This window comes from Rhinoraja longicauda, chromosome 17, assembly GCF_053455715.1.
Source record: "Rhinoraja longicauda isolate Sanriku21f chromosome 17, sRhiLon1.1, whole genome shotgun sequence".
Classification (NCBI taxonomy): domain Eukaryota; kingdom Metazoa; phylum Chordata; class Chondrichthyes; order Rajiformes; family Arhynchobatidae; genus Rhinoraja; species Rhinoraja longicauda.
The window spans coordinates 5805252-5831252 of NC_135969.1; the positions used below are offsets into that span (position 1 = coordinate 5805252).

The 26001-nt window shown below is 44.9% G+C and overlaps 1 protein-coding gene across 1 annotated transcript in view; it reads right to left on the reverse strand.

The window, feature by feature from the left end:
- Positions 1–26001, reverse strand: part of slc6a11b (solute carrier family 6 member 11b) — a 162474-nt gene that overhangs the window by 31134 nt on the left and 105339 nt on the right. The window contains exons 8-9 of the mRNA XM_078413997.1: positions 14060–14163; positions 4359–4483 (exon numbers count right to left, since the gene is read on the reverse strand). Of these exons, the coding sequence (XP_078270123.1) occupies positions 4359–4483; positions 14060–14163 (229 nt within the window). The remainder of the gene's footprint in view (positions 1–4358; positions 4484–14059; positions 14164–26001) is intronic.

Here is a 26001-nt window from a genome sequence, read left to right on the forward strand (position 1 = left end):
TTTCCCTTTGCTTCAATAAGTAGGTTGAATTGACTTTATCCCCCAAAAGGCACCAAGACTGACAAGGAAACTGATCGAACTTACTGCAATACACTCCTTTTAACGGGGGTAATTAAAAAATGAGCCAATTGTGAGGGGCTGATGTAATAATAAAACTTAAAATGTTTTTTGAAAACCTATATCAGTAATGAAAGGAGAAAAAGCTGTAAATACTTAACAGGTCAGGCAGCATCTGTGGAAAGAGAAACACGTCAAATGTTTCAGTCAAAGGGTGCTCATCCAGACTGGGAACAGATTAAAAAAAAGCAAAGCACCCCTTTTTAAATAAGACTGCAACCTCACCCAAGTCATTGAATTCCATTCTGAAAGCCCCAGCTATCTCTTTATTTATATTTTTACTCATTCAGATATGCAAAGCCAACGTTTTATTCTCATCCTATCTTCTCATTTAACATGACACCGAAGTAAGGGTGTCAGAGGTTGCAGGGAGAAGGCAGCAGAATGGGGTTGGGAGGGAGAGAGAGATCAGCCATGATTGAATGGCGGAGTAGACTTAGTCCCCTGGATTTCTGGTCCTGTATTTTAATCCCTTTTATGTTGTTTCCTTCGGTATCAATCCACAGTGGCTGGCCGACCTCTCGATTTTCTTTTAGTTTTTTAGTTTTTAGTTTTAGAGATAGAGCGCGGAAACAGGCCCTTCAGCCCACCGAGTCCGCACTGACCAGCGATCCCCGCACAGGCCCTTCAGCCCACCGGGTCCGCACCACCCTACACACACTAGGGACAATTTACACTTATACCAAGCCAATTAACCTACAAACCTGTACGTCTTTGGAGTGTGGGAGGAAACCGGAGATCTCGGAGAAAACCCATGAGGTCACGGGGAGAACGTACAAACTCCGTACAGGCGGCACCCTTAGTCAGGGTCGAACCCGGGTCTCCGGTGCTGCAAGCGCTGTAAGGCAACAACTCTACCGCTGTGCCACCGTGGCACCCTTTTCTTCAATGCCAAACATAGGGAGAAGCTGGAGATTGGAAGTGGGGGTATTGCTTCTTCCCATGTAAACCCAGAACTCCTAAGGAAGAACATCACTGAGGTCCTAAGGGCACTTCCTGGGGTTTTTTTATAGTAAATAATGTTAAAGTTTGGCCACATCTTGTCAGTGTCACCTTAGTCACTGATCATCTAACAACAACCCTGCACCCAAACGCTCCAATCTCATGAGAAAAGGCGACGGTGGGAGAATTAAACCTTCATCAGGGCTGTCAGCTCTTTCACTGATACTCCCACAACACTCTTCACTAGTGCATGTGCCTCCCTGTGGATATACACTGTCTTGTCTTTAAGAGGCCTGAAGAGGTATTCAGCAGCTAAGTTTAGCTTTGCATGACAATTCCAATGAATACATATCAGGACACAGTCTAGATTCAGGATGAAGCGCAGGAGAAAATCCATTGCAGCTTCCGCTGAAGGTTTCTTGTTAAGTTAGATGCACCTTCTTTGTCAATGTGTAAAGTGGAAACTGTGGATCCTCATTACTTCAATGTTGTGTTGCTTAGCTATATCTATCGAAACTCATCAGCCTCAAATATGTAGATTGGCAGGTTTAATGCTGCACATTTCATTTCCAGTTAGAGGGAAGACATGATTTTATTTGGCATTCGTAAGTGAAGAAAACAAAGCTGGGTCATTTTATTATTTTCTTTCAAATTCAGGCAGTGCTGAGCAGGCAAACTATAAAATCTTTTTACATGGCCTCCATGGAAAATCTATTTCCTTTATTGGTTTTCACAGAGTAGTTTCTCAATGTTGCCACTTGATGGCGCCCTGTTTCGACATGTAAATATATGTAGCTGTGAATGAAAGCACATTATTCTTGGACTTCTTGCGATTGTGTTGAATCTCAGCTTAATTGAGCTGAAACACAGGCACAGAACAACAGAAGAGAACAGAACAACTCATCTGGTTCACTTTCCGCCCAATGACCTAGGTCATCTTGTGCTGCCTGGAATAAAAGGAGGACCACCGTGAGGGGAGGAAGAACAAAGGGGGACGTGGCGAGAGGGGACCGCTTTGAAGCGGGGGGGGGGGGGAAACAAAAAGGGACCTGGCGTGGGGGGACCGCTGTGAAGGGGGGGGGACAAAGGGGGACCTGGTGTGAGGGGACCACTGTGAAGGGGGGGGGGGGAACAAAGGAGGACCTGGTGTGAGGGGGACCGCTGTGAAGGGGGGGGGGAAACAAAGGGGGACCTGGTGTGAGGGGGACCGCTGTGAAGGGGGGGGAACAAAGGGGGACCTGGTGTGAGGGGACCACTGTGAAGGGGGGGGGGGGACAAAGGAGGACCTGGTGTGAGGGGGACCGCTGTGAAGGAGGGGGGAAACAAAGGGGGACCTGATGCGGGATACTTTGTAACTTTGTCAAGTGCCCTTTATGTGGTGACTATTTGCATACCTTGGGTAAGCAAGCAAAGAATTTCACTGTGACTTGTCAGATGTGACAATGGAGTATTCATTCATTCATCCACTCATTCATTCATTCATTCATTCATTCATTCATTCATTCATTCATTCATTCATTCACTCATTCATTCATTCATCTCCCCACCTCCTCTCTGCTCCTCTTCCCATCCCTTACAGAACCCTGACCTCCGACACACCTTGTCAGGCTCATGCAGAATGAATGGAAATGTCACCCAAAAGAAAATAACAACGTCAATATAATGATTTAAAAAAACCAACAGATTTTTTTTTTTTTGCAAACCATCAGAATGTTTATATTGGGGAAAAACTAGAGAAAGAATGATCAGAAAAGGCAAAGTGATGGTGAGGCTATATGAAGTGAGAAAGCCTAAAATTGGAGAGAGGTGGGACAGTTAAATCCTGGTCATTAGTGAAATGTACTTCTTCTCGAGAGAGTCCAAAAGCAGAGTGGTGCAGCGATAGAGTTGCTGCCTTCCAGTGCCAGAGGTCTGGGTTCGATCCTGATCATCAGTGCTGTCTTTATGGAGTCTGCAGGTTTTCCCTGTGACCGCGTGGGTTTTCTCTGGGTACTCCTGTTTCCTCCCACATCCCAAAGATGCGCAGGTTTGTAGGTTAATTGGCCCTCTGTAAATTGTCTCTAGAGTACAGGATAGAACTAGAGTACGGGTGATGGCTGGTCGGTGCCGACTGGGTGGGCTGAATGGCCTGTTCCCACGCTGCGTAACTCTAAACTGAACACAGCCTGGAATCCCACACTGACGGATTCATGGGTCTTTGGAACTGAGCCAAGCACTGCTGATCAGTGCCACTCTGTGATCCTGCCAGCCTAGTTGCCCGCGCCGGTTTGAAAGGGTGGATCGCAAAACCTCCATTCACTAACATTACATTACAGCGAGCAGTGGCTGCACCAACCAGCTTAATGTCCCCCAGACTGAACATCAGGTGCCCGAATAAAATTCGCTGGCGCCAGGCCAGGCATTGAAGGCAGTCATCAAGAGACGAAGAATAACTTTAAATATCTGCATCATTTCCCCACAGGTGGCATTAGATGCCCATTCATTAGATGGCAAGGTTTGAACCTTAGCTTTTGATTTCATTTAGACACCCTCATTGCTACCCGGTTAATAAAGCTAAAGTAGAATTCTGCAGACGCTGCACATGTGAAATATTAACAGGTGCGTGATAATCAATGGAAGTTGAGCTGAAGCATTAACATTGTCTCTTTCTCAACAGATACTTGGTGACTATTCCCAGAATTATCAAAGATGCTTTTGGCCTCTAACTAAGTCTGAACATTCTCACCAGACTCTGTCAGGTACAAACAAATTCAGGGTTAGGTCTGCTCTGCATGTGGTCATTCCTTCCCAGCAGGTCCCAGGTAGCTTTGATGACTTTGAGGAACTTCCCAGATTGGGTTAAACATGTTCATCCAGGAGAGCAGATTGGGGGAGGAAAAAATAACAGGGATATGTTGTACTTCATGTTGTACAGTGGTGTTGCAGAGTGAAATCCTATACTGAAAAAAAAGACACAAAGTGCAGGAGTAACTCGGCGGGTCAGGCAGAGAACATGGATAGGTGATGTTTCGGGTTGGGACCCTCCTTCAGACTGAAATCTAATACTGATTGCCTTTTACAGGCCCATCTATGATCTCCAGTTGCACTGACGTTAAGGGAACTGAATAGTAAACTGAGATACAAAGGACGACTGATTCAGTGCAGCTCATAACTCTCTAGGTGACTGCACAGGCATTATGAATTGATGTAAAAACCAGTAGTGTGCCCAAATCTGCCGTCGACATTTACTGGCTCGTCACATTCAGACAAGCTCACTTGTTTCAGATCATTCTCAATCTACACGACCGTTTGCAACCCACCTGATTCGGCCACATCCTTTATCGGCACACCTTGTTCCAGGGCCATGAATCCTAACACGGAGAAAATTGCAAAACCAGCAACAAAGCTGGTGCCACTGTTGAGGCAGCAGAGCATTAAGCAATCCCTGCAAAACAACAACATTTATTTAATGCTCAGAACAGCTTCCAAGTGCAATAAACATCTGTCAGTTCGTCAGAAAGACAGCTCAGGTGATATTCACTGAAAAGAGAAAAAATATCAACCAAAACGTTACAATACTCCGAGGGGTGGAATAAAAGAGCACTGTTTCCATCTCTTCAAAATCAAGATGATAATCTCGGCACGGCGGTGCAGCGGTAGAGTTGCTGCCTTGCAGCCAGATACCCGGGTTCGATCCCGACTACGGGCGCTGTCTGTGCGCAGTTTGCACAATCTAGCTTCCAGCACATAGCAAGTCTAAGTCTGAAGAATGGTCTCAACCCGAAACGTCACCCATTCTTACTCTCCAGAGATGCTGCCTGTCCCGCTGAGTTACTCCAGCATTTTGTGTCTGTTTAAGGAAGAAGAAACTAAGTTGGTGCCAAAATTCTTCATTTTGGCAGAACAGGGGTAACAATCGTGCATTGTTAATCGTCACTGCTTTTGCCCTACTTATTGTGTGAGCTCACTTCTAGTAAAATTATGTGGGACAAACAAGGGAAGTAAAATGGCTAAAGACAGATGATAATTCTTAAAAGGACTGCTAAATTGATGTATCTATTTCCCTGCAAAGCCATCTTCCAAACTTGGTGGAGAACCTATTTACTTTCACATTCGCAATGAGAGTGGGAAACAGAGATTGAGGGATGGAGTAGTCCAACAGACGACTCCTCTGTCTGAAGATCTGTGAAGTGGGGGTGATGTGCATGGGGGGGGGGTGTTACGTTTGGCTCCAAAATCTAGCACCCCGTGGCATGAGGCAGATGCGGAGAATTTCATCTGTCTGAAGAAGGGTCTCGATCCGCATCAGTCTGAAGAAGGGTCTTGATGCAAATCGCCACCCATTCCCTCTCTCCAGAGATGCTGCCTGACCCGCTGAGTTACTCCAGCATTTTGTGTATATCTTCGATTTGAACCAGCATCTGCAGTTTTTTTCTTTCCTGCAGAGAGTTCAGGTTTACAGCTGACTCTACCCACAGCTGTTCCTCTCCATTGAAGTTAATGGAGTCATTGAATCTGTGCCAGGTCTAACCTGAGAGCTGTGCGCAGCCAGTATTGAGCACCGGGGGAAAATATTGCATGCCACCCGCCGGCATCCTGACAACAGACTGAGTCACAGTTGCTGCTATTTCCCTGATGAACTGGAAAATCTGCAGTTAGGGAGACACCATGATATCTCTGCACCTGCCTGGAAAAGCAGCTGAAAGAGCTCAGTATCATTTACTTCGAATGCAGACACATCTGGTCTATACTCCCCATTGATCAGTTCATCCACAGAATACTAATATCAACCAGTAATATTTCCAATGCCAGAGCAATTAGTACAAAGTCTGTTGAAAAACAAGGAACGTACGTGTCCTAAGCTGGACAATCCAGAAACCATATCCCAGTGGATGTCTCTCACAACGGCATATCTGTATTTAGCATAACATCTAATACAGCCCATTGATTTTTAGATTTTTTTAGATTTAGAGATACAGCGCGGAAACAGGCCCTTCAGCCCACCGGGTCCGCTCCGCCCAGCGATCCCCGCACATTAACGCTATCCTACACACACTAGGGACAATTTTTACATTTACCCAGTCAATTAACCTACACACCTGTACGTCTTTGGAGTGTGGGAGAAAACCGAAGATCTCGGAGAAAACCCACGCAGGTCACGGGGAGAACGTACAAACTCCGTACAGAAGAACCTGAGTCTCCAGCGCTGCATTCGCTGTAAGGCAGCAACTCTACCGCTGCGCCACCGTGCCGCTCATTGAGTGAGATAGAGCACCATGGGCCAGTGGAGTCAAGGGAAATGGGGAGAAGGCAGGCACAGGTTACTGATTGTGGATGATCAGCCATGATCACAATGAATGGCGGTGTGGGCTCGTAGGGCCAAATGGCCTCCTCCTGCACCTATTTTCTATGTTTCTATGTTTCTATCTAGCAATCTGCCTTAAGTTGATGAGTTGTGTAGGAAAATAACTGCAGCTGCTGGTACAAATCGAAGGTATCACAAAATGCTGGAGTAACTCAACGGGTCAGGCAGCATCTTCCAGTCTGAAGAAGGGTCTCGACCCGAAACGTCACCCATTCCTTCTCTCCTGAGATGCTGCCTGACCTGCTGAGTTACTCCAGCATTTTGTGACACCTTAAGTTGATGAGTTTCTACCTATGTCCCATTTTGCCCAAAATCATGGAAATTGTAAAAATTATCATAATGCAATAATAGCCTATTTAATTTGCGCCTTTGAAATGACAAAACATTGGAAAGTGCTTCCAGAGAGGAAGCAACAAAGTTCCTTTTACCATTGTCAAATGTGCAACATGGCACAGCCACTGTATGTAGACCCAAGCATAAATTCAAAAGGTCTAGCGCAACCACATTTCATCCCTATTTCTATGTGGATGATAAACTTTTAGTTCCACAGTTACAAAATGATCCAATCTCAAATGGATCCAAGAATACAGTGCATCGGTAGGAATGCCTGTAACAAGATATGTTACCTATTGGACTTCCAAATAATGACAACATTAAAAAAATTAAAGGTTTAATTTAGCTTCGAGATACGACGTGGAAACATACCCTTGGGCCCACTCAGTGCGCGCTGACCAGCAATCCTCACACACTCACGCTATCCTTCACATGCTAGGGTCAATTTACAATTATACCATGCCAATTAACCTACAAACCTGTACGTCTTTGGAGTGTGAGAGGAAACCGAAGATCTCGGAGAAAACCCATGCAGGTCACGGGGAGAACGTACAAACTCCGTACAGTACAGCACCCGTAGTCGGGATCGAACCTGAGTCTCCGGCGCTGCATTCGCTGTAAGGCAGCAGCTCTACCGCTGCGCCATCGTGCCGCCCACATGATATCAACATGAGGACCAAAGTTGTGCCAATGAAAGTCAAAGAACCCACTATGAGACTGAGAAACAAGAATAAAACTGTTAGAGACATCAGCCAAACCTTAGGCTTACCAAAATCAACTGTTTGGAACATGATTAAGAAGAAAGAGAGCACTGGTGAGCTTACCAATCGCAAAGGGACTGGCAGGCCAAGGAAGACCTCCACAGCTGATGACAGAAGAATTCTCTCTATAATTAAGAAAAAGCCCCAAACACCTGTCCGACAGATCAGAAACACTCTTCAGGAGTCAGGTGTGGATTTGTCAATGACCACTGTCCGCAGAAGACTTCATGAACAGAAATACAGAGGCTGCACTGCAAGATGCAAACCAATGGTTAGCCGCAAAAATAGGATGGCCAGGTTACAGTTTGCCAAGAAGTACTTAAAAGAGCAACCACAGTTCTGGAAAAAGGTCTTGTGGACAGATGAGATTAAGATTAACTTATCAGGGTGATGGCAAGAGCAAAGTATGGAGGAGAGAAGGAACTGCCCAAGATCCAAAGCATACCACCTCATCTGTGAAACACGGTGGTGGGGGTGTTATGGCCTGGGCATGTATGGCTGCTGAAGGTACTGGCTCACTTATGTTCATTGATGATACAATTGCTGATGGTAGTAGCGTAATGAATTCTGAAGTGTATAGACACATCCTATCTGCTCGTTCAAACAAATACCTCAAAACTCATTGGCCGGCGGTTCATTCTACAGCAAGACAATGATCCCAAACATACTGCTAAAGCAACAAAGGAGTTTTTCAAAGCTAACAAACGGTCAATTCTTGAGTGACCAAGTCAATCAACTGATCTGAACCCAATTGAACATGCCTTTTATATGCTGAAGAGAAAACAGAAGGGGACTAGCCCCCAAAACAAGCATAAACTAAAGATGGCTGCAATACAGGCCTGGCAGAGCATCACCAGAGAAGACACCCAGCAACTGGTGATGTCCATGAATCGCAGACTTCAAGCAGTCATTGCATGCAAAGGATATGCAACAAAATACTAAACAAGTTACTTTCATTTACATGATATTGCTGTGTCCCAAACATTATGGTGCCCTGAAATGGGGGGACTATGTATAAACACTACTGTAATTTCTACATGGTGAAACCAAAATGTATAAAAATGGCCCTTATTTAAAACTGACAATGTGCACTTTAACCACATGTGATTTTTTTTTCTATTACAAATCCAAAATTGTGGAGTACAGAGACAAATAAATAAATGATGGGTCTTGTCCCTAACATTATGGAGGGCACTGCATCTATCTCTGCCTTAAAAATATCCACTGACTGGCCTCCACAGCCTTCTGTGGCAAATAATTCCAGATTCACCACCCTCTGACTAAAGACATTCCTCCTCATTTCCTTCCTAAAGGAACGTTGTTTAATTCTGAGGCTATGACCTCTGGTCCTAGACTCTCCCACCAGTGGAAACATTATCTCCACATTCACCATATCCAAGCCTTTCACTACTCGGTAAGTTTCAATGAGGTCCCCCCCCCCCTCATCCTTCTGAACCATCCAGCGAGTACAGGCCGAGTGACATCAAACACTCATCGCATGTTAACCCACTCATTCCTGGGATCATTCTTGTAAACATACTCTGGACCCTCTCAGACTTCAAGCAGTCATTGCATGCAAAGGATATGCAACAAAATACTACACATGACTACTTTCATTGACATGACATTGCTGGGTCCCAAACATTATGGTGCCCTGAAATGGGGGGACTACTCCAGAGCCAGCACATCCTTCCTCAAATATGGCGTCCAAAATGGCTCACACTATTCCAAATGTGGCCTGACCAGTGCCTTAAAGCATTACATCCCTGTTCTTGTATTCTAACCCTCTTGAAATAAATGCTAGCATAAATTCCTTTGAAGATGGAACAGAAGAAAAACATAAACACCACAATTTTCAAAAGCATCCATTTGAGGGTCAGTCATTTGCAATCTCTCACATAACTGAGAAGTGGGTTGGACAATGTAAGCTTCAATTGCTGTCGTAGCTCATGGATTATATTTGCAGGGTATTCTCGGGTGCATTGCCAAATTTTTGATTTGATACAGGAACAGCATTAACACCAAAACCACTCAACAAACATTAGGACATCAAACCACCTCTTCTTCCATTAACAGTGAGTGCTTTTGATGTTCAAAGCTAAACATGGGCCCTTCAGCTTGATGACCAACTAACAGTTCTTACTTTTAACCCTATCTATACCATAGCCTTCAACAAATAATTCCATCGCACCTCGATGGAATTGTTCATTCTTTTGTTACTGTTCAACCAAAGTAGATTGATGTTTGTGCTTCACACTAATCATCATCTGATGCTCCAGCTCTTAGTCGAAGGTTGGTTCGAGTCAACTGGAAGACTTTTATTCTCCGTGTTCTTTGTCAGTTCAAAATTCCAGGGGCTGGGAATAACAGAATGATCCCATGGGACAGAAGTCTGCATTTAGGGGCCTCTGTTCTGATAGATTTACCCTGGAAGCTGCTTCAGTGGGCGACCACAAAATGGCAGCTGTCCCTGTAGTGTAGGAACATCCCATAGAGATGTAGGGACATGGGGCACTGGGGCTGGGCATGAGATCTCCTGGGAATTCTGCCAACTTACCTTGTTCTTAACTCCAATGAAAAGTTCAGAGCGGAGAGCTGGCAGGTGCCTGGACCAGACCTCCAGCACAGGGATGGTCTACCCCAGAACAGACTGAGTGCTGTTTGAAGGGCTGGTCTCATGTTGGACAAAGAGCTGAACGTCTTGGGTTGTGCTTTGGCCCCGTGAGGAGGGCCGACATGTGACAGGAGAGTCAGGTGGGAGCCAACGTTACAACTGCAAAGGCTGAGAGAGCCATTGTTGAGAATGGCGCAGAATCAACTGGGGATTTTGAAGGGAATTAGATCAATATTTGTAGGTAAAATATTTTACAGAACTCTGGTGACAGATCTGGGGTATTGAACAGATTTGATTGCTGTACAATGGGTGGCACACTTAACATGCGGTGTAGCCTCCTTCTGTGTTACAGGAATTCAGTCCTACAATTCTAGATAGCTGGAAGTTACTATTTGATATACTTCAACCCTATATATATTTCAACCATTTTCAATCATGTGAGTAATATTGCAAGTTTCGAGTTCACACTAGATATTATCAACCATTCACCAGTACATACACCAGTCTAATATCTACAGCACGGCTGTGGACCGCTAATAAATGTCTTTGTTCAGTGCGTGGGATACTGTGATTACTCACAGGTTTTCACATTTTCTCCCCTTTAATAGACAATGGACAATAGACAATAGGTGCAGGTGTAGGCCATTCAGCCCTTCGAGACAGCACCGCCATTCACCGTGATCATGGCTGATCATGCACAATCAGTACCCCGTTCCTGCCTTCTCCCCATACCCCCTGACTCTGCTATCCTTAAGAGCTCTAACTAACTCTCTCTTGAAAGCATCCAGAGAATTGGCCTCCACTGCCTTCTGAGGCACAGAATTCCACAGTTTCACAACTCTCTGAGTGAAAAAGTTCTTCCTCATCTCCGTTCTAAATGGCCTACCCCTTATCCTTAAACTGTGGCCCCTGGTTCGGGACTCCCCAGACACGGGGAACATGTTTCCTGCCTCTAGCGTTAAGAAAAGCTCGCAACCACTTAGACAAGGCAAGGACTAAAAAAAAGTAAACTAAAACTGTTTTCCTTTGCGATTATAGCAGATGTAAACACAACTTCATTCTCAAAGTCTGATTCACCCATTTATATCACTAATCCTAACTTTTAAAACAAATTACACAATCTCTGTCCTTCTTGAGTTTAGCAGACTGCATTATCAAACTGATTGCGTTGGGAAATTAGAGCGCTTTCTGCCTCTGCCTCACTGTTCTGCATAATCTCCTGTAGTGTGTCCATTTTATTTAAAGAGCCAAAAAGAGTATAATTCTCTTCCCCATTGTCAAACCCCTGTGGAGGACTGTCTTGGTAATCTGTCAACCAAGGGCACGACCTTCAACAAGAGATGTCAGAAGGGTCTCGACGCGAAACGTCACCCATTCCTTCTATCCAGAGATGCTGCCTGCCCCGCTGAGTTACTCCAGCTTTTTGTGCCTGTGCTCTTTAAAAGATACCTTAGCTTCTTCACTGCCACCTTAAGCTAATCCTCCTGCTGTGCTCCATAATTGAAATGTTGAAAATCTGTATCTCTCTGGAATGTGCTAAAAATACCCTACAATCTTAAACTGGTAGGGTATTTTAGTTTAGTTTAGCGACACAGCGCGTAAACAGGCCCTTCAGCCCACTGGGTTCATGCCGACCAGCGATCCCCGCATATTAATGGAATCCCACTACTGGCCACATCTTCCCATCTCCACGCCTTTCGACTTTCTGCAGAGACCGTTCCCTCCGTAACTCCCTGGTCCACACGTCCCTTCCCACCCAAACCACCCCCTCCCCAGGTACTTTCCCCTGCAACCGCAGGAGATGCAACACCTGTCCCTTTACCTCCCCCCTCGACTCCATCCAAGGACCCAAACAGTCTTTCCAGGTGAGGCAGAGGTTCACCTGCACCTCCTCCAACCTCATCTATTGTATCCACTGCTCCAGATGTCAACGTCTCTACATTGGCGAGACCAAGCGCAGGCTTGGCGATCGTTTCGCTCAACACCTCCGCTCAGTACGTCCTAACCAACCTGATCTCCCGGTGGCTGAGCACTTCAACTCCCCCTCCCATTCCCAATCTGACCTTCTTTCCTGGGCCTCCTCTATTGTCAGAGTGATGCCCAGTGCAAATTGGAGGAACAGCACCTCATATTTCGCCTGGGTAGTTTACACCCCAGCGGTATGAACATTGACTTCTCTAACTTCAGATAGTCCCTGCTTTCCCTCCCTATCCCCTCCCCCAGTTTTCCCACTAGCCTTCCTGTCTCCGACGACATCCTATCTGTGTCCCGCCCCCTCCCCTGACATCAGTCTGAAGAAGGGTCTCGACCCGAAACGTCACCCATTCCTTCTCTCCAGAGATGCTGCCTGACCCGCTGAGTTACTCCAGCGTTTTGTGTCTACCCGCATATTAACACTAACGCACACACTCTAGGGCCAATTTTTACATTTACACCAAGCCAATTAACTTACAAACCTGTACATCTTTGGAGAGTGGGAGGAAACCAAAGATCTCAGAGAAAACCCACGCAGGTCACGGGGAGAACGTACAAACTCCGTATGGACAGCACCCGTAGTCGGGATTGAACCCGGATCTCCGGCGCTGCAAGCGCTGTAAGACAGCAACTCTACCGCTGCGCCACATAGTGTATGCAATTCAGTTCATCAATTTGTTTAGGGCTCCAGCTCCTGGATCTCCAGTTAATTTGTCTGATTCTGGCAGTTAGCTATTAGACAATAGGCAATCGATGCAGGAGGAGGCCATTCGGCCCTTCGAGCCAGCACCGCCATTCAATGTGATCATAGCTGATCATTGTCAATCAGTACCCCGTTCCTGCCTTCTCCCCATACCCCCTGACTCCGCTATCCTTAAGAGCTCTATCTAGCTCTCTCTTGAATGCATTCAGAGAATTGGTCTCCACTACCTTCTGAGGCAGAGAATTCCACAGATTCACAACTCTCTGACTGAAAAAGTTTTTCCTCATCTCAGTTCTAAATGGCCTACCCCTTATTCTTAAACTGTGATCCCTGGTTCTGGACTCCCCCAACATTGGGAACATGTTTCCTGCCTCTAACGTGTCCAACCCCTTAATAATCTTATACGTTTCGATAAGATCTCCTCTCATCCTTATAAATTCCAGTGTATACAAGCCTAGCCGTTCCAGTCTTTCAACATACGACAGTCTTGCCATTCCGGGAATTAACCCAGTAAATCTATGCTGCACGCCCTCAATAGCAAGAATATCCTTCCTGTCATATATCCTTTTAGTGATATATAGCAACATCATAATATTATCGGACATTATTAATAACTTCCAGAGCTGATAGGTGAGCTAAAATAAACACCAGTTGATAACCGAAACAAAAACAAGAATGCTGGCATAAATCAGCAGGTCAGGCAACATCTGTGGAGGCAGAAGGAACAAGGTTTTAGCAACACTCTCTCACTGCTTTCTCCTCCTCTCTTCGACGAGAGTTTAGCAACATGCTCTCTCACTGCTCCCCCTCTGTGAAAAAAAACGCTTGGGCAGTTTACACCCCAGCGGTATGAACATTGACTTATCTAACTTCAGATAGTTCCTCTGTCCCTCTCTTCCCCCTCCCCCTTCCCAGTTCTCCCACTGTCTTCCTGTCTTCAACTACATCCTATCTTTGTCCCGCCCCCTCCCCTGACATCAGTCTGAAGAAGGGTCTCGACCCGAAACGTCACCCATTCCTTCTCTCCTGAGATGCTGCCTGACCCGCTGAGTTACTCCGGCATTTTGCGTCTACCTTCGATTTGAACCAGCATCTGTAGTTATTTTGATTATGCTGCTGGCCTTGCCGAGGCAGTACGCACTGCTGGTAAAAGTGGGGGGTCTGTGGAAACGAGTACTTTCTGGCCTTTATGTAGGTTAATGAATATAACAACGATTGAAAAATAGCTAGTGCCTTGAATGTTCAGAAACCCACTTAACGTATTGTCTTACCTGTAGCAGTTGTTGTGATAGGGATTGTAGCTTCCGAGTGCAGTTAGACACCCAAGGCAGATTGCATAAGAGAAGAAAATCTGGGTGCCAGCATCCAGCCAGACCTGGGAATAGAGAGAAACTTGTCAACCATCCTCAGTAATAGGCATTCAATTTCATCACCAGAAAATACTTCCAAGAAAGATGATCACCAGCAATACTACCCGGCTACAATAAGGTATTAAGCTGCAATGGAATGGAAAGCAGCAGAGAGCCGCTGGGCCCCAAAAACACAATGAGTAGGAAGGAAGTGCAGGTGCTGGTTAAAACCAAAGATAGACACAAAAAGCTGGAGTAACTCAGCGGGTCAGACAGCATCTCTGGAGAAAAGGAATAGGCGACGTTTTGGGTCGGAAATGGTATAGGTGATGTTTTGAGTCGGAAATGGAATGGGTGACGTTTTTCGGGTCAAAACGTCTCCTATTCCTTTTCTCCAAAGATGCTGTCTGACCCGCTGAGTTACTCCAGCTTTTTGCGTCTGTCCTCACAAGCGCAGGTTGGGCTATGCAACCCAACAGCCGCCACCACATTCCTGCCCGGACAGACTGGAGGCAGACTCGGGCTGTGTGAGTTTCCACCACATCTGGTGTGTTTCGGGGGAATCTCAGCCAGCAACAAGCTAACGAAGCCCATGAGTTAACATAAACTGAGCATCATTTCCGAGGCAGCAAAGCTGATATCCTATGCACTCATCCACTCCAAAATGTTGCATAACATGATAAATAAAAATAACACCTTCAGATAAAAGACAACAATTAGTAATGGTGCTATTTTATGATGACATAAAACATGTCGAGTTTGCTTCTCTTAGAACTATATATATATATTCCTCATCTTATTTTCCGGCACATCGTTGATATTGTTACGTGACAGATCTATCAACCTCTGATACTGATTTTTCACACATTGATTGCAGTGATTAAACGGTTATAAAGGTGAATAATGCCCTTTGACTCCAGTTGCTCTGAATTACCCCCCTTGTCTAAGCAGATGCTGAGTCGAGAGAAGAGAGCCATGCATTGCACCGGCCACTATTCCATGGACATGAAAAGACTGCTCTACCTACCATGTAAAAATACTGAACTTAAAAAGAAATGTGAACTGAGAAATTATGAATCCAAAAAAGGCAACTCATTCTGTTCATTGCACAGACAATGTGCAATTTGATGTGCCACGCTGCTTTTTAATTGTGTGAGAGGCAAATATCTCCCTGTAATTTTTTTCAGAGATAACGGAATTTTCTTTATGACACCAAAGTGTAAATAATTCTCCAAAATATAATACACAAGTAAGAAAATCATTGTTCTTTTTTGGTCCATGTGACAATAAAACACTCTTGAAACGATGATGATTGTAGCTGTGCTCAAAAGGTGGTACTCCCAAGGTCTCAACAAAGGTGGTACTCCCAAGGTCTCAACAAAGCTACAACCAATCTTTACATGTGTACTTACCCTTAGAGCCCTGTGTTCCTCCAATCTAAACTTTTCATGCTGGGAATAGAGGCCAGGGCTCCAGGATAAGGGGTCAGCCATTCAGGATGATTGAGGAGATGTGAATTCATGCGAACGGCAGTGAATCTTTCAAACTCACAGCCCCACAGAGCAGTGCGTGCAGTCCCTGCAGTTATTCAAGATTCCCTGTGCACTCATATTCTTAAAATTTTAAACATTATGTTTGTTATTTAGAATTTGCTTACAAAGTCAAAAGTTATACATATCTGATGTTCAAATTTAACTATTCGTTAAATCTTGATATTTTCTGTAATACTGTTGTTAGAATTGATTGGGTCTATTATTAAGTTATATATAATCCTACTAAATCTATTCCTCTTTCTTATTTTGTCATCGAGTGTTATTTATATTATTTCCATGCACTGATATCTGTTAATTTATACATGTTATTGCAGAATGTATTCCTGTTAACACTGATATGTCCAACACTATCTGTTTATGTGGCCAGATCCCCTATAACATGATGATTTTGAATTTATGAAGTAATTTAATCTGTACTGTCATTTCCATTCTCCTCTGATCATTCTTCCAGTAGCTCAGCTGTACAGGAAGGTCACAATAACCAGAAGGTCAGTATAGCTGTTACGATGGATAAGGATTATTGTCATTGTTATGGCCTTTATTTGTTGTCCAAAAGTCTGCCGGAATCACATGTGCGTGGAGTACAGTTAAAACTGTTCTATTGTTGACCATTTGAACAGCTTCTAACATTCACGGAATCATAGTCGTAGAGTCATACAGCATGGAAACAGGCCCAACAACCCGATGAGTGCATGCCGACCATTGTATATATCACTGCCATTTCAATATATATATATATATACATACATATATATATATATGTGGCACATCTCACACACACACACACACACATATATATATATATATATATATATGTATATATATATATATGTGACGCGCCATATATATATATATATATATATATATACATATATGTGTGTGTGTGTGTAATTTGTATATGTGTAAATGTGTGTGTATATATATATTATATGTGTATGGGTATATATACAGTATATTATATATATATAATATATATATCACATTTTATATTATATATATACATACATACCCACACACATGTGTGTGTGTGTGTATGTATATATATATATATATATATATATACACACACCATTATATGCACACACACACTATATATATATATATATATATATATATATATATATATATATAAGTCTGAAGAAGGGTCTCGACCCGAAACGTCACCCATTCCTTCTCTCCCGAGATGCTGCCTGACCTGCTGAGTTACTCCAGCATTTTGTGAATAAATCGATTTGTACCAGCATCTGCAGTTATTTTCTTAACCTACATACCTGTACGTCTTTGGAGTGTGGGAGGAAACTGAAGATCTCGGAGAAAACCCACGCAGGTCACAGGGAGAACGTACAAACTCCATACAGACAGCACCCGTACTCGGGATCGAAACCGGGTCTCCGGCGCTGCATTCTCTGTCAGGCAGCAACTCTACCGCTGCGCCACCGTGACCGCCAAATATAAAATTAGTATTCTTCAAATCTTTTAGAATCTATGTAGGATATACTTAAAATCTATTGAGTTAATTACATTATAATCTAAGTGAACAAACTCAAACATTTTATCTGACCAATTTACAAAAGTATTACTTAAAGGTACACTCTGACGTGATGTTGTGATGCATGTACCAATCCAGATATTATTTTAGGATACCACAAATCAAAAGTATGAAATAGCAACACAAGTTCACTCTGGATTCAGGGATCCGATATTCTAGATACTGAAATCCAAATATTAAGTTATCTCCCGAATGGTCGTATAACACTGTGTAACGATTACAATACTCAAAAAAATCTTCAGCATTCCACCACTTTCCTAGATTAGAACAACGCACATTTAATGTTTTCTGATTATCCCCTCACAAGTCCAGTTGATTAATGATGCATGATTTATTGCATCTGAAACTAATTAATAACAATGTCAATATCTCCACTCAACCACCAAACTATCTGTATTGATCTATATTTGCATTATGACTGAATCCAACATTAGTTCTTTGTTCACTCATGAAAATTGATGTGAAAATCGGTTATGTTTTTCTTGGATGAACTTCTAATGATTACCATACTGGGATGTCGGCAGTGCTTACAGCAAATGCCGCTGAGTGACTGGGGGTCCACACAAATTGTGTACATCAAAGCGTACTGACCACAGGTCGTCAGCCTTTGAAGCCATTTTACTCTCCTGCCAAGAAAAGCTTGTGAAATAAACTGACCACACCAAAGTGACCCACTGTAATGTTAAAAATTTGAAGTCCTTCATTTCTTTTTATCTGTCACTGAAAAGGGAAAGATAAAAAGGAATAAAAGAATATAAAGGTAACTTAGAAAAAAATAAGGATATTCATTGTGGTTTCTAAGAAAATTAATCATCAGCTGTAAACTGCAGATTGAACTAAAGGGATGGCACGGTGGCGCAGCGGTAGAGTTGCTGCCTTACAGCGAATGCAGCGCCGGAGACTCAGGTTCGATCCTGACTACAGGTGCCGTCTGTACGGAGTTTGTACGTTCTCCCCGTGACCAGCGTGGGTTTTCTCCGAGATCTTCGGTTTCCTCCCACACTCCAAAGACGTACAGGTATGTAGGTTAATTGGCTTGGCAAATGCAAAAATTGTCCCTAGTGGGTGACGGATAGTGTTAGTATGCAGGGATCGCTGGGCGGCGCGGACCCGGTGGGCCGAAGGGCCTGTTTCTGCACTGTATCTCTAAATCTAAATCTAAATCTAAAAGGATGCCTTCCAGCTGAGATGCAACGCAGGAACAGAAACCCATGGTTTGGCATTGATGGGAACCGTGTAGCTGAGAAAACCCAAAGGTCAGAGGTGGACATAACTCCACGTTAAATTGCTTCGCAGTTGATATCTAATCATTAATATGCATGCTCTGCGGGGAGAAGAGACAGCTGGTGTTGCAGATGTTGGAATCCCAGCGTGCAGCAGCGGTTGGAATTAATTACAGATCACGTGCACACCGCTACCTATTATGCAACAAAACTGAAAGTAATGAAGGCAGACATTGTGGCATTAACTTGAATGCTGCCATTAACCTGTTTACGTTGCCACACTGAGACTTAAATGTCTCTGTTCGTAACACAGCACTGTTATCAAAAGGCATCTTTAATGAAATACATGGATACACGGAGGCATTTCCCTTCTGATAAAGCCACTGTACAAATACAAATTATTGTACAATGCATATTGCTTTGTGACCTTCAACAAGGTATAACTTCCATTGAAGGTTTCAACCCTATGGGAATAGAAATGCTATTTCGCCTTGTTTCACCCTTGGACTTCTCACCTTTAGACTTCTCACCGTGGTAACTCTTTGGAGTCTTCACTGGGTTTGAGAAATGAGTTAATGAATGCTCACACAGAGACTTAAAACTCAAGGAAAGTATTGGGAGTAATACTCAATTCATAGAACATAAAACATAGAATAGTACAGCACAGGAAAGTCTGAAGAAGGGCCTTGCTCGACCCGAAACGTCGCCCATTCCTTCTCTCCAGAGATGCTGCCTGTCCCGTTGAGTTACTCCAGCTTTTTGTGTCTGTCTACAGCACAGGAGCAGGCACTTTGGCCCACATTCGTGGTGAATAGGATGCCTAGGAATAGGATGAACTGATCTCATCTGCTTGCACATGATCCACGTCCCTCTATTCCTATCACTTCCATGTGCCGATCTAGAAGCCTCTTAAACGCCACTATGGTATCAGCCCCCGGCAATGCATTCCAGGCCCCCACCACCCTCTGTGCAAAAGATCGACCAGCGCTGCTCCATTAAACTTTCTCCCGCTACCCCCTCTCGTGTGGGACAATTCCACTCTGCGAAAAAAGCATCTGACAGCATAGTCGACCATTGAGCACCCGTTCACACTAGTTCTATGTTATCCCACTTTCACATCCACTCCCGACACGCTAGGGGTCAGTTTACAGAGGCCGATTAATCCACAAACCCGCACGTCCTTGGGATGTGGGAGAAAACCGGAGCACCCGGAGGAGACCCACGCAATAACTGGGAGAACGTGCTGCAAACAGCTCACGGAGGTCAGGATTGAACTTGGGTCTCTCGCGCTGAGAGGCAGCAGCTCTTCTAGTTGGACAGGGTGCCACAATAAATTCATGAGGAAGCAATATTTCACAATTTTAAGAAATAAGGTTTCTAATATAAGCTCCATAACAATTATACTTTGATATTTGCTTTTATTTTCCAGTTTAGAATGGGAGCATGCTAAATCTGACCGGAAAGAATAGTTTTCTGAAGGGCGGTCACGGTGGCGCAGCGGTAGAGTTGCTGCCTTACAGCGAATGCAGCGCCGGAGACTCAGGTTCGATCCTGACTACGGGCGCTGCCTGTATGGAGTTTGTACGTGTCTCCCCGTGACCTGCGTGGGTTTTCTCCGAGATCTTCGGTTTCCTCCCACACTCCAAAGACGTGCAGGTTTGTAGGTTAATTAGCTGGGCAAATGTACAAATTGCCCCTAGTGGGTGTAGGATAGTGTTAATGTGCGGGGATCGCTGGGCGGCGCGAACCCGGTGGGCCGAAGGGCCTAGTTTCCGCGCTGTATCTCTAAATCTAAAAAAAAATCTAAAAAAAGTTAGGTGTAACATTCTGCTGCTACTTGCCATGGTAACTCAGCTAGAATTGACATCGCCAGATCGAAATAAAACAATGCTTAGTTTATTCAATGTCTCCCCACAGACAGGGGAACAGCACTCTTTTCTTCAAGGAGACTGCGTGTGATTGTTATTCAAGCATGCGCCTAACGCAACAGCAAACAGATCACACCAAGGATCATGAGACAAGAAAACAAATCCCAGGAAGTGGCACTGTCATTCACAGAAAGGTTTGCTCTCTTGACAATAATGCTCTGTTTTGCAATGTACTTATCTTGGTTTGTGTGACTTGATGTCAGACTGACAGCAAAGAAACATTTCTATACTCCATTTATCTCAATGAAAAAAAAGGCACAATGTATAAACAGTAATATACTCGACCAAGTGGACCCGTTGGGCCCAAACCTCTCCTGCAATGGTGCAGCACCCTCTCCTCCCTCCCTTCCCCTCCCCCCTCTAGCTCCCCTCCTCCCTTCCCCTCCCTCCTCCCCCTCCCTCCCCTCCCCCTCCCTCCCCTCTCCCTCTGCCCCTCCCCCTCTCTCCAACCCCACCCCCTTCCTCCCTCCTCCCTTTCCCCTCCCCCCTCCACCACCCCCTGTTCCCCTCCCCCATTAGGAGGACTATGGGCCAAAGGCAGGCAAGTGGGACTAGTGTGGATGGGATATATTGGTCGGTGTGGGCAAGTTAGGCTGAAGGGACTGTTTCCATGGTGTATGACTCTATATGACTCTAAAACACAAAGGCATGGGTGGGGACAAAGCCTAGCAAGTGGGAGGAAGGAACTGCAGATGCTGATTTAAAACGAAAATAGACACAAAATGCTGGAGTAACTCAGCGGGACAGGCAGCATCTCTGGAGAGAAGGAAAGGGTGACGTTTCGGGTCGAGACCCTTCTTCAGACCTCCAGTGACTCCAGCATCTTGTATCTATGCGAGCAAGTGGTAGGTGGATACTGGTGACTGTTTGACTAACAGATGGTTGGAATAAGCCGGCCAATCCATTGCAACCTCCCCTGCTTTGCCTGGTTGTCACCTCTCTTTTCCAGCTTTCTCCCCATTACTTCAGTCTGAAGAGGGGTCCTGATGTGAAACGCCACGTGTCATTCCCTTCCCAGAGGCTGACTCGCTGAGTTCCTCCATCACTTTGTGTTTTGCTCTTTGCGATTGCTAATTGACTTATGGGAGCTGTGCGCATAAAATGGGAGCATACTTTATGGGAAGGGAGGGCCTTCATCAAATTGTTGCGGATGTTGTTAATTCCACCATCAAAGAAAAAAAATATTTTCCTGAAATTGTTACAATATCTGCATCTAGTGACTGGGTTTTGCATTATCGAGGGTATCACAAAATGCTGGAGTAACTCAGCGGGTCAGGCAGCATCTCAGGCGCGAAGGAATGGGTGACGTTTCGGGTCGAGACCCTTCTTCAGTCTGAAGAAGGGTCTCGACCCGAAACGTCACCCATTCCTCTCCTGGGATGCTGCCTGACCTGCTGAAATACTCCAGCACTTTGTGATACCTTCGATTTGTACCACATGGTGACAATAAACTAAATTAAACTATAGTACTTTCATCATAATTACACCATTCGCATCAGAAGGGTCTGGACCCGAAACATCACCCATTCCTTCTCTCCTGAGATGCTGCCTGACCCGCTGAGTTACTCCAGCATTTTGTGTCTACCTTCGATTTGAACCAGTTATTTTCCTACATCATTTGTGTTTGAACACCTTACCTGCCTCCACAGATTGCATTTTATTTAGTTGTTCGCACCCGAGTTGAAATCACCCTGCACAATCAGAATAGGTGCCATCTATGTTCCTAGAATACGTCAACGCTCCCCAGGGGAGAATATCAATTAGATACTTATTGTGTATGAAGGAACTGCAAATGATGGTTTACTTTGAAGATAGACAAAAAAATCCCCCCATCCTAGTTCTCTGACCAGTCTGAATGTCCCCTTGACTAAATGATTATCTTTGTACGCTTCGTTATCACTTTGCCCTCGATAGCAAGGATCTATTCTACATTCTCCTTGAACTTCGTCCCCTTTGACCGTCTCGTTTTCACACCTTGCACATTCTTTATCTCTGGGTCTCCCTCTCTCCTGACTCACAGTCAGAAGAAAGGTCTCGACCCAAAACGTCACCCATTCCTTCTATCCAGAGAGTTACTCCAGCATTTTGTGTCCTTCTTCAATTAGATATTTTTCTTTAGTTCTCAGCAGTATTTTAAAGTATTATTCTGGAAAACAACTAGACACATTGCATAAGCTATTCTGAGTGAATTGGTTCTTAAAAAAACCAAGGAGAGTTTTTCTTAGCTTGATAACGGTAAATGATTACGCGAGTGTTCTCTGCCAATGGTGGTCATCTGGACAGGCAGCATCCCTGGAGAGAAGGGAAAGGAATGGGTGACGTTTCAAGTTATTCCAGCCTTTTGTGTGCTGCCTGTCCCACGAGTTACTCCAGCTTTTTGTGTCTATCTTCGGTTTAAACCAGCATCTGCAGTTCCTTCCTACACAATGTAGTCATCGATCAGCCTATTGGTTGCTTTGTGTGGGGGAAGTGAGCATAATCTGCACCTCCTTCTCTACAATGTGTTTGAAGCAAATAACACTTTCTCTGCCAAAATTGTGTCTCCGTGTCTGACTGTAAGAAACAGAGTGGTTTCCCTTAAAGCCTGATCTATTTGTAAATAGTGTGTGGATGGGTCTATTCATAGAAACATAGAAAATAGGTGCAGGAGGAGGCTATTTGGCCCTTCGAGCCAGCACCGCCATTCATTGTGATCACAGCTGATCATCCATAATCAGTAACCCGTGCCTGCCTTCTCCCCGTATCCCTTGATTCCACTAGCCCCTAGAGCTCTATCTGACTCTCTTTTAAATCCATCCAGTGAATTGGCCTCCACTGCCTTCTGCGGCAGGGAATTCCACAAATTCACAACTCTCTGGGTGAAAACGTTTTTTTCTCATCTTAATTTTAAATGGCCTCCCCTTTATTCTTAGACTGTGTGGCCCCTGGTTCTGGACTCCCCCAACATTGGGAACATTTTTCCTGCATCTAGCTTGTCCAGTCCTTTTATAATTGTATACGTTTCTATCAGATCCCCTCTCATCCTTCTAAATTCCAGTGATTCCCGCTGTATGATGAGTAGTTTATGATCCCTCAGCTTCAGAAAATGTGAAAATGTGTTACATTCTGGGGGGGGGGGGGGGGGGGGGGGGGAGGGGGACAGAGTAGGATGTGAGGTATTAAGAGAGATAGTGTGAACATAGACTAATCAACCGGGGGGAAGTCAAGGAGATGCAGGAGGGGCTACAGAAGATGATAGAAGTAAAGGGGTTTGATGAGAGCATGACTGCCAGAGCGAGATGCTCACATTTTCCAATCAACCCCTAATCCAATTGTGGTTCAAAGTCAACTCATAGCTCCTTTCCTTTCCACTCGCAGTATTTGATGCCCAGGAACGAAGAAGATTGCAAATAGCAGGGTGGCAACTGTTCAGTCCACCACAGGCACTGACCACCCCACCATCGAAGGGATCTACCGGAGTCACTGCCTCAAAAAGGCAGCTCCACACCCAATCCAGCTCCATGCTCCATGTCACTCCTGCCAATGGGCGGCACGGTGGCGCAGCGGTAGAGCTACTGCCTTGCAGCGCCAGACACCCGGGTTCGATCCCGACTATGGGTGCTTGTCTGCACGGAGTTTGTACATCCTCCCCGTGACCTGCGTGGGATTTCTCCAAGAACTTCGGCTTCCTCCTGTACTCAAAAGACGTACAGGTTTGCAGGTTAATTGGCTGGGTGTGAATGTAAAAATTGTCCCCAGTGTGTGCAGGGTAGTGTTAATGTGAGGGAATCGCTGCTCGGCGCGGACCCGGTGGGCCGAAGGGCCTGATTCAGCACTGTGTCTCTAAACTAAACTAAAGGAATATAGATCAAGATAGATAGATGGAAATGTGAAGTTGCTACAGTTTGAATGTAAAAATTACACAGTCAAGGTTTTGAGGTGAAGTTCACTGAATTCCATAATATTTTTAATTATGTTCAGCGCAGCAATAAATCTCCATTCGAAGATTACATACATGAACATATATGTATGTGCCCTTGAAGATAGGATGAACGAAACATCAGCTACCCTTTAATCAAACCTTCAGGGCAGCATGGTGGTGCAGCAGTACTAGTGCAGACTCGGTGGGCCGAAGGGCCTGTTTCCACGCTGTATCTCTAAACTAAACTAAATTAAAACCCCTGTCCCACTTAGGCGATTTTTTGGGCAACTACAGGTAACTAGGCTGTGGCCACACGGTTGCCGGGGTGTCGCCTGTACGGTCGTGAGTCGTCTTCTAAGAGTCGTAGCGTTTTTCTGGTCGCCGCTGGATTTTGAAATGTTAAAAAAATTTCGGCGACTGTTGGTTTGACGCCAATGATCGTAGCTTGACATCTCCTGACGTGGGCGCTGTCGTAGGTTGTCGCCAGGTGACGTAGGTTGTCGCCGGTGCTGACTTTGTTGAATTCCATTGGCGACGACCTACGTCAACCGGCGACAGGTACCGGCGTCAAAACCGGAGGCCAAAATGACGTGAATTGTCTTCAGTTGTCGCCGACACGGTCGTAGCTTGTCGTAGTTTGTCGCGGGTGGACGTAGGTTGCCGTAGGTGCAGTCGTAGGTGGACGTCCTAAGTCGCGACAATTGGGTCGCCGGTCGTCGGTAGCTTGCCGTAGCTTGACGTCGACTAGGTGGTAGGTTGTTGTAGCTTGTCGTAGACATTGTCATGGGAGGGGTCCAGTCGCCGGTTTTTCGACGACCTGTTACGACTATTGTAGTCGCCGGCAGTCGCTTAAAAAAACGCCTATGTGGGAGAAGCCCCTAACACATGAGGGGAGTCTGAAAGATGTAACGTCCAAGTTTAGAGCAGCTTCTTCCCAGGCTACTAAATAATGGCTCATTTTGGGACATATGACATTGAAATACTCTTGGAAGGTATTTATTCACAAAATGCTGGAGTAACTCAGCGGGTCAGGCAGCATCTCAGGAGAGAAGGAATGGGTGACGTTTCGGGTCGAGACCCTTCTTCAGACTGAGTCTGTAGGGTCTCGACCCGAAACGTCACCCATTCCTTCTCTCCAGAGATGCTGCCTGACCCGCTGAGTTACTCCAGCATTTTGTGAATAAATACCTTCGATCTGTACCAGCATCTGCTGTTATTTTCTTAAAATACTCTTGACGCTTCAGTTTCAAGTATTATCGTTGTAACATTTTCAGCCACACAATACTCGATATATTATAGGAAATTTTAATTTTGGAGGCATTAAGTGGGAACTTGCAGAAGAGGTTGATTGAATGAATTTGTTCACACATACAGAGAGATATGCCAAGTGGGAGGCTTTCAAAAGTGAGATAGCAAGAGTACAAGGGCAGCATGTTCCTGTTAGGTGAAGAGCAAGGAAGTGCTTACCAAAGAAAGAGTGCACAAAAACATCACCGGTATAGTTCCAGCAAAGGAGGGTTTGCCACCTGAGAAGACATGGAGTAGTCTAGAGGTGCAGGAAAGAACTGTAGATGCTGGTTTAAATCGAAGATAGACACAAAATGCCGGAGTAACTCAGCGGGACAGGCAGCATCTCTGAAGAGAAGGAAGAAGAAGGGTCTCGACCCAAAACGTCACCCATTCCTTTTCCCCAGAGATGCTGCCCGTCCC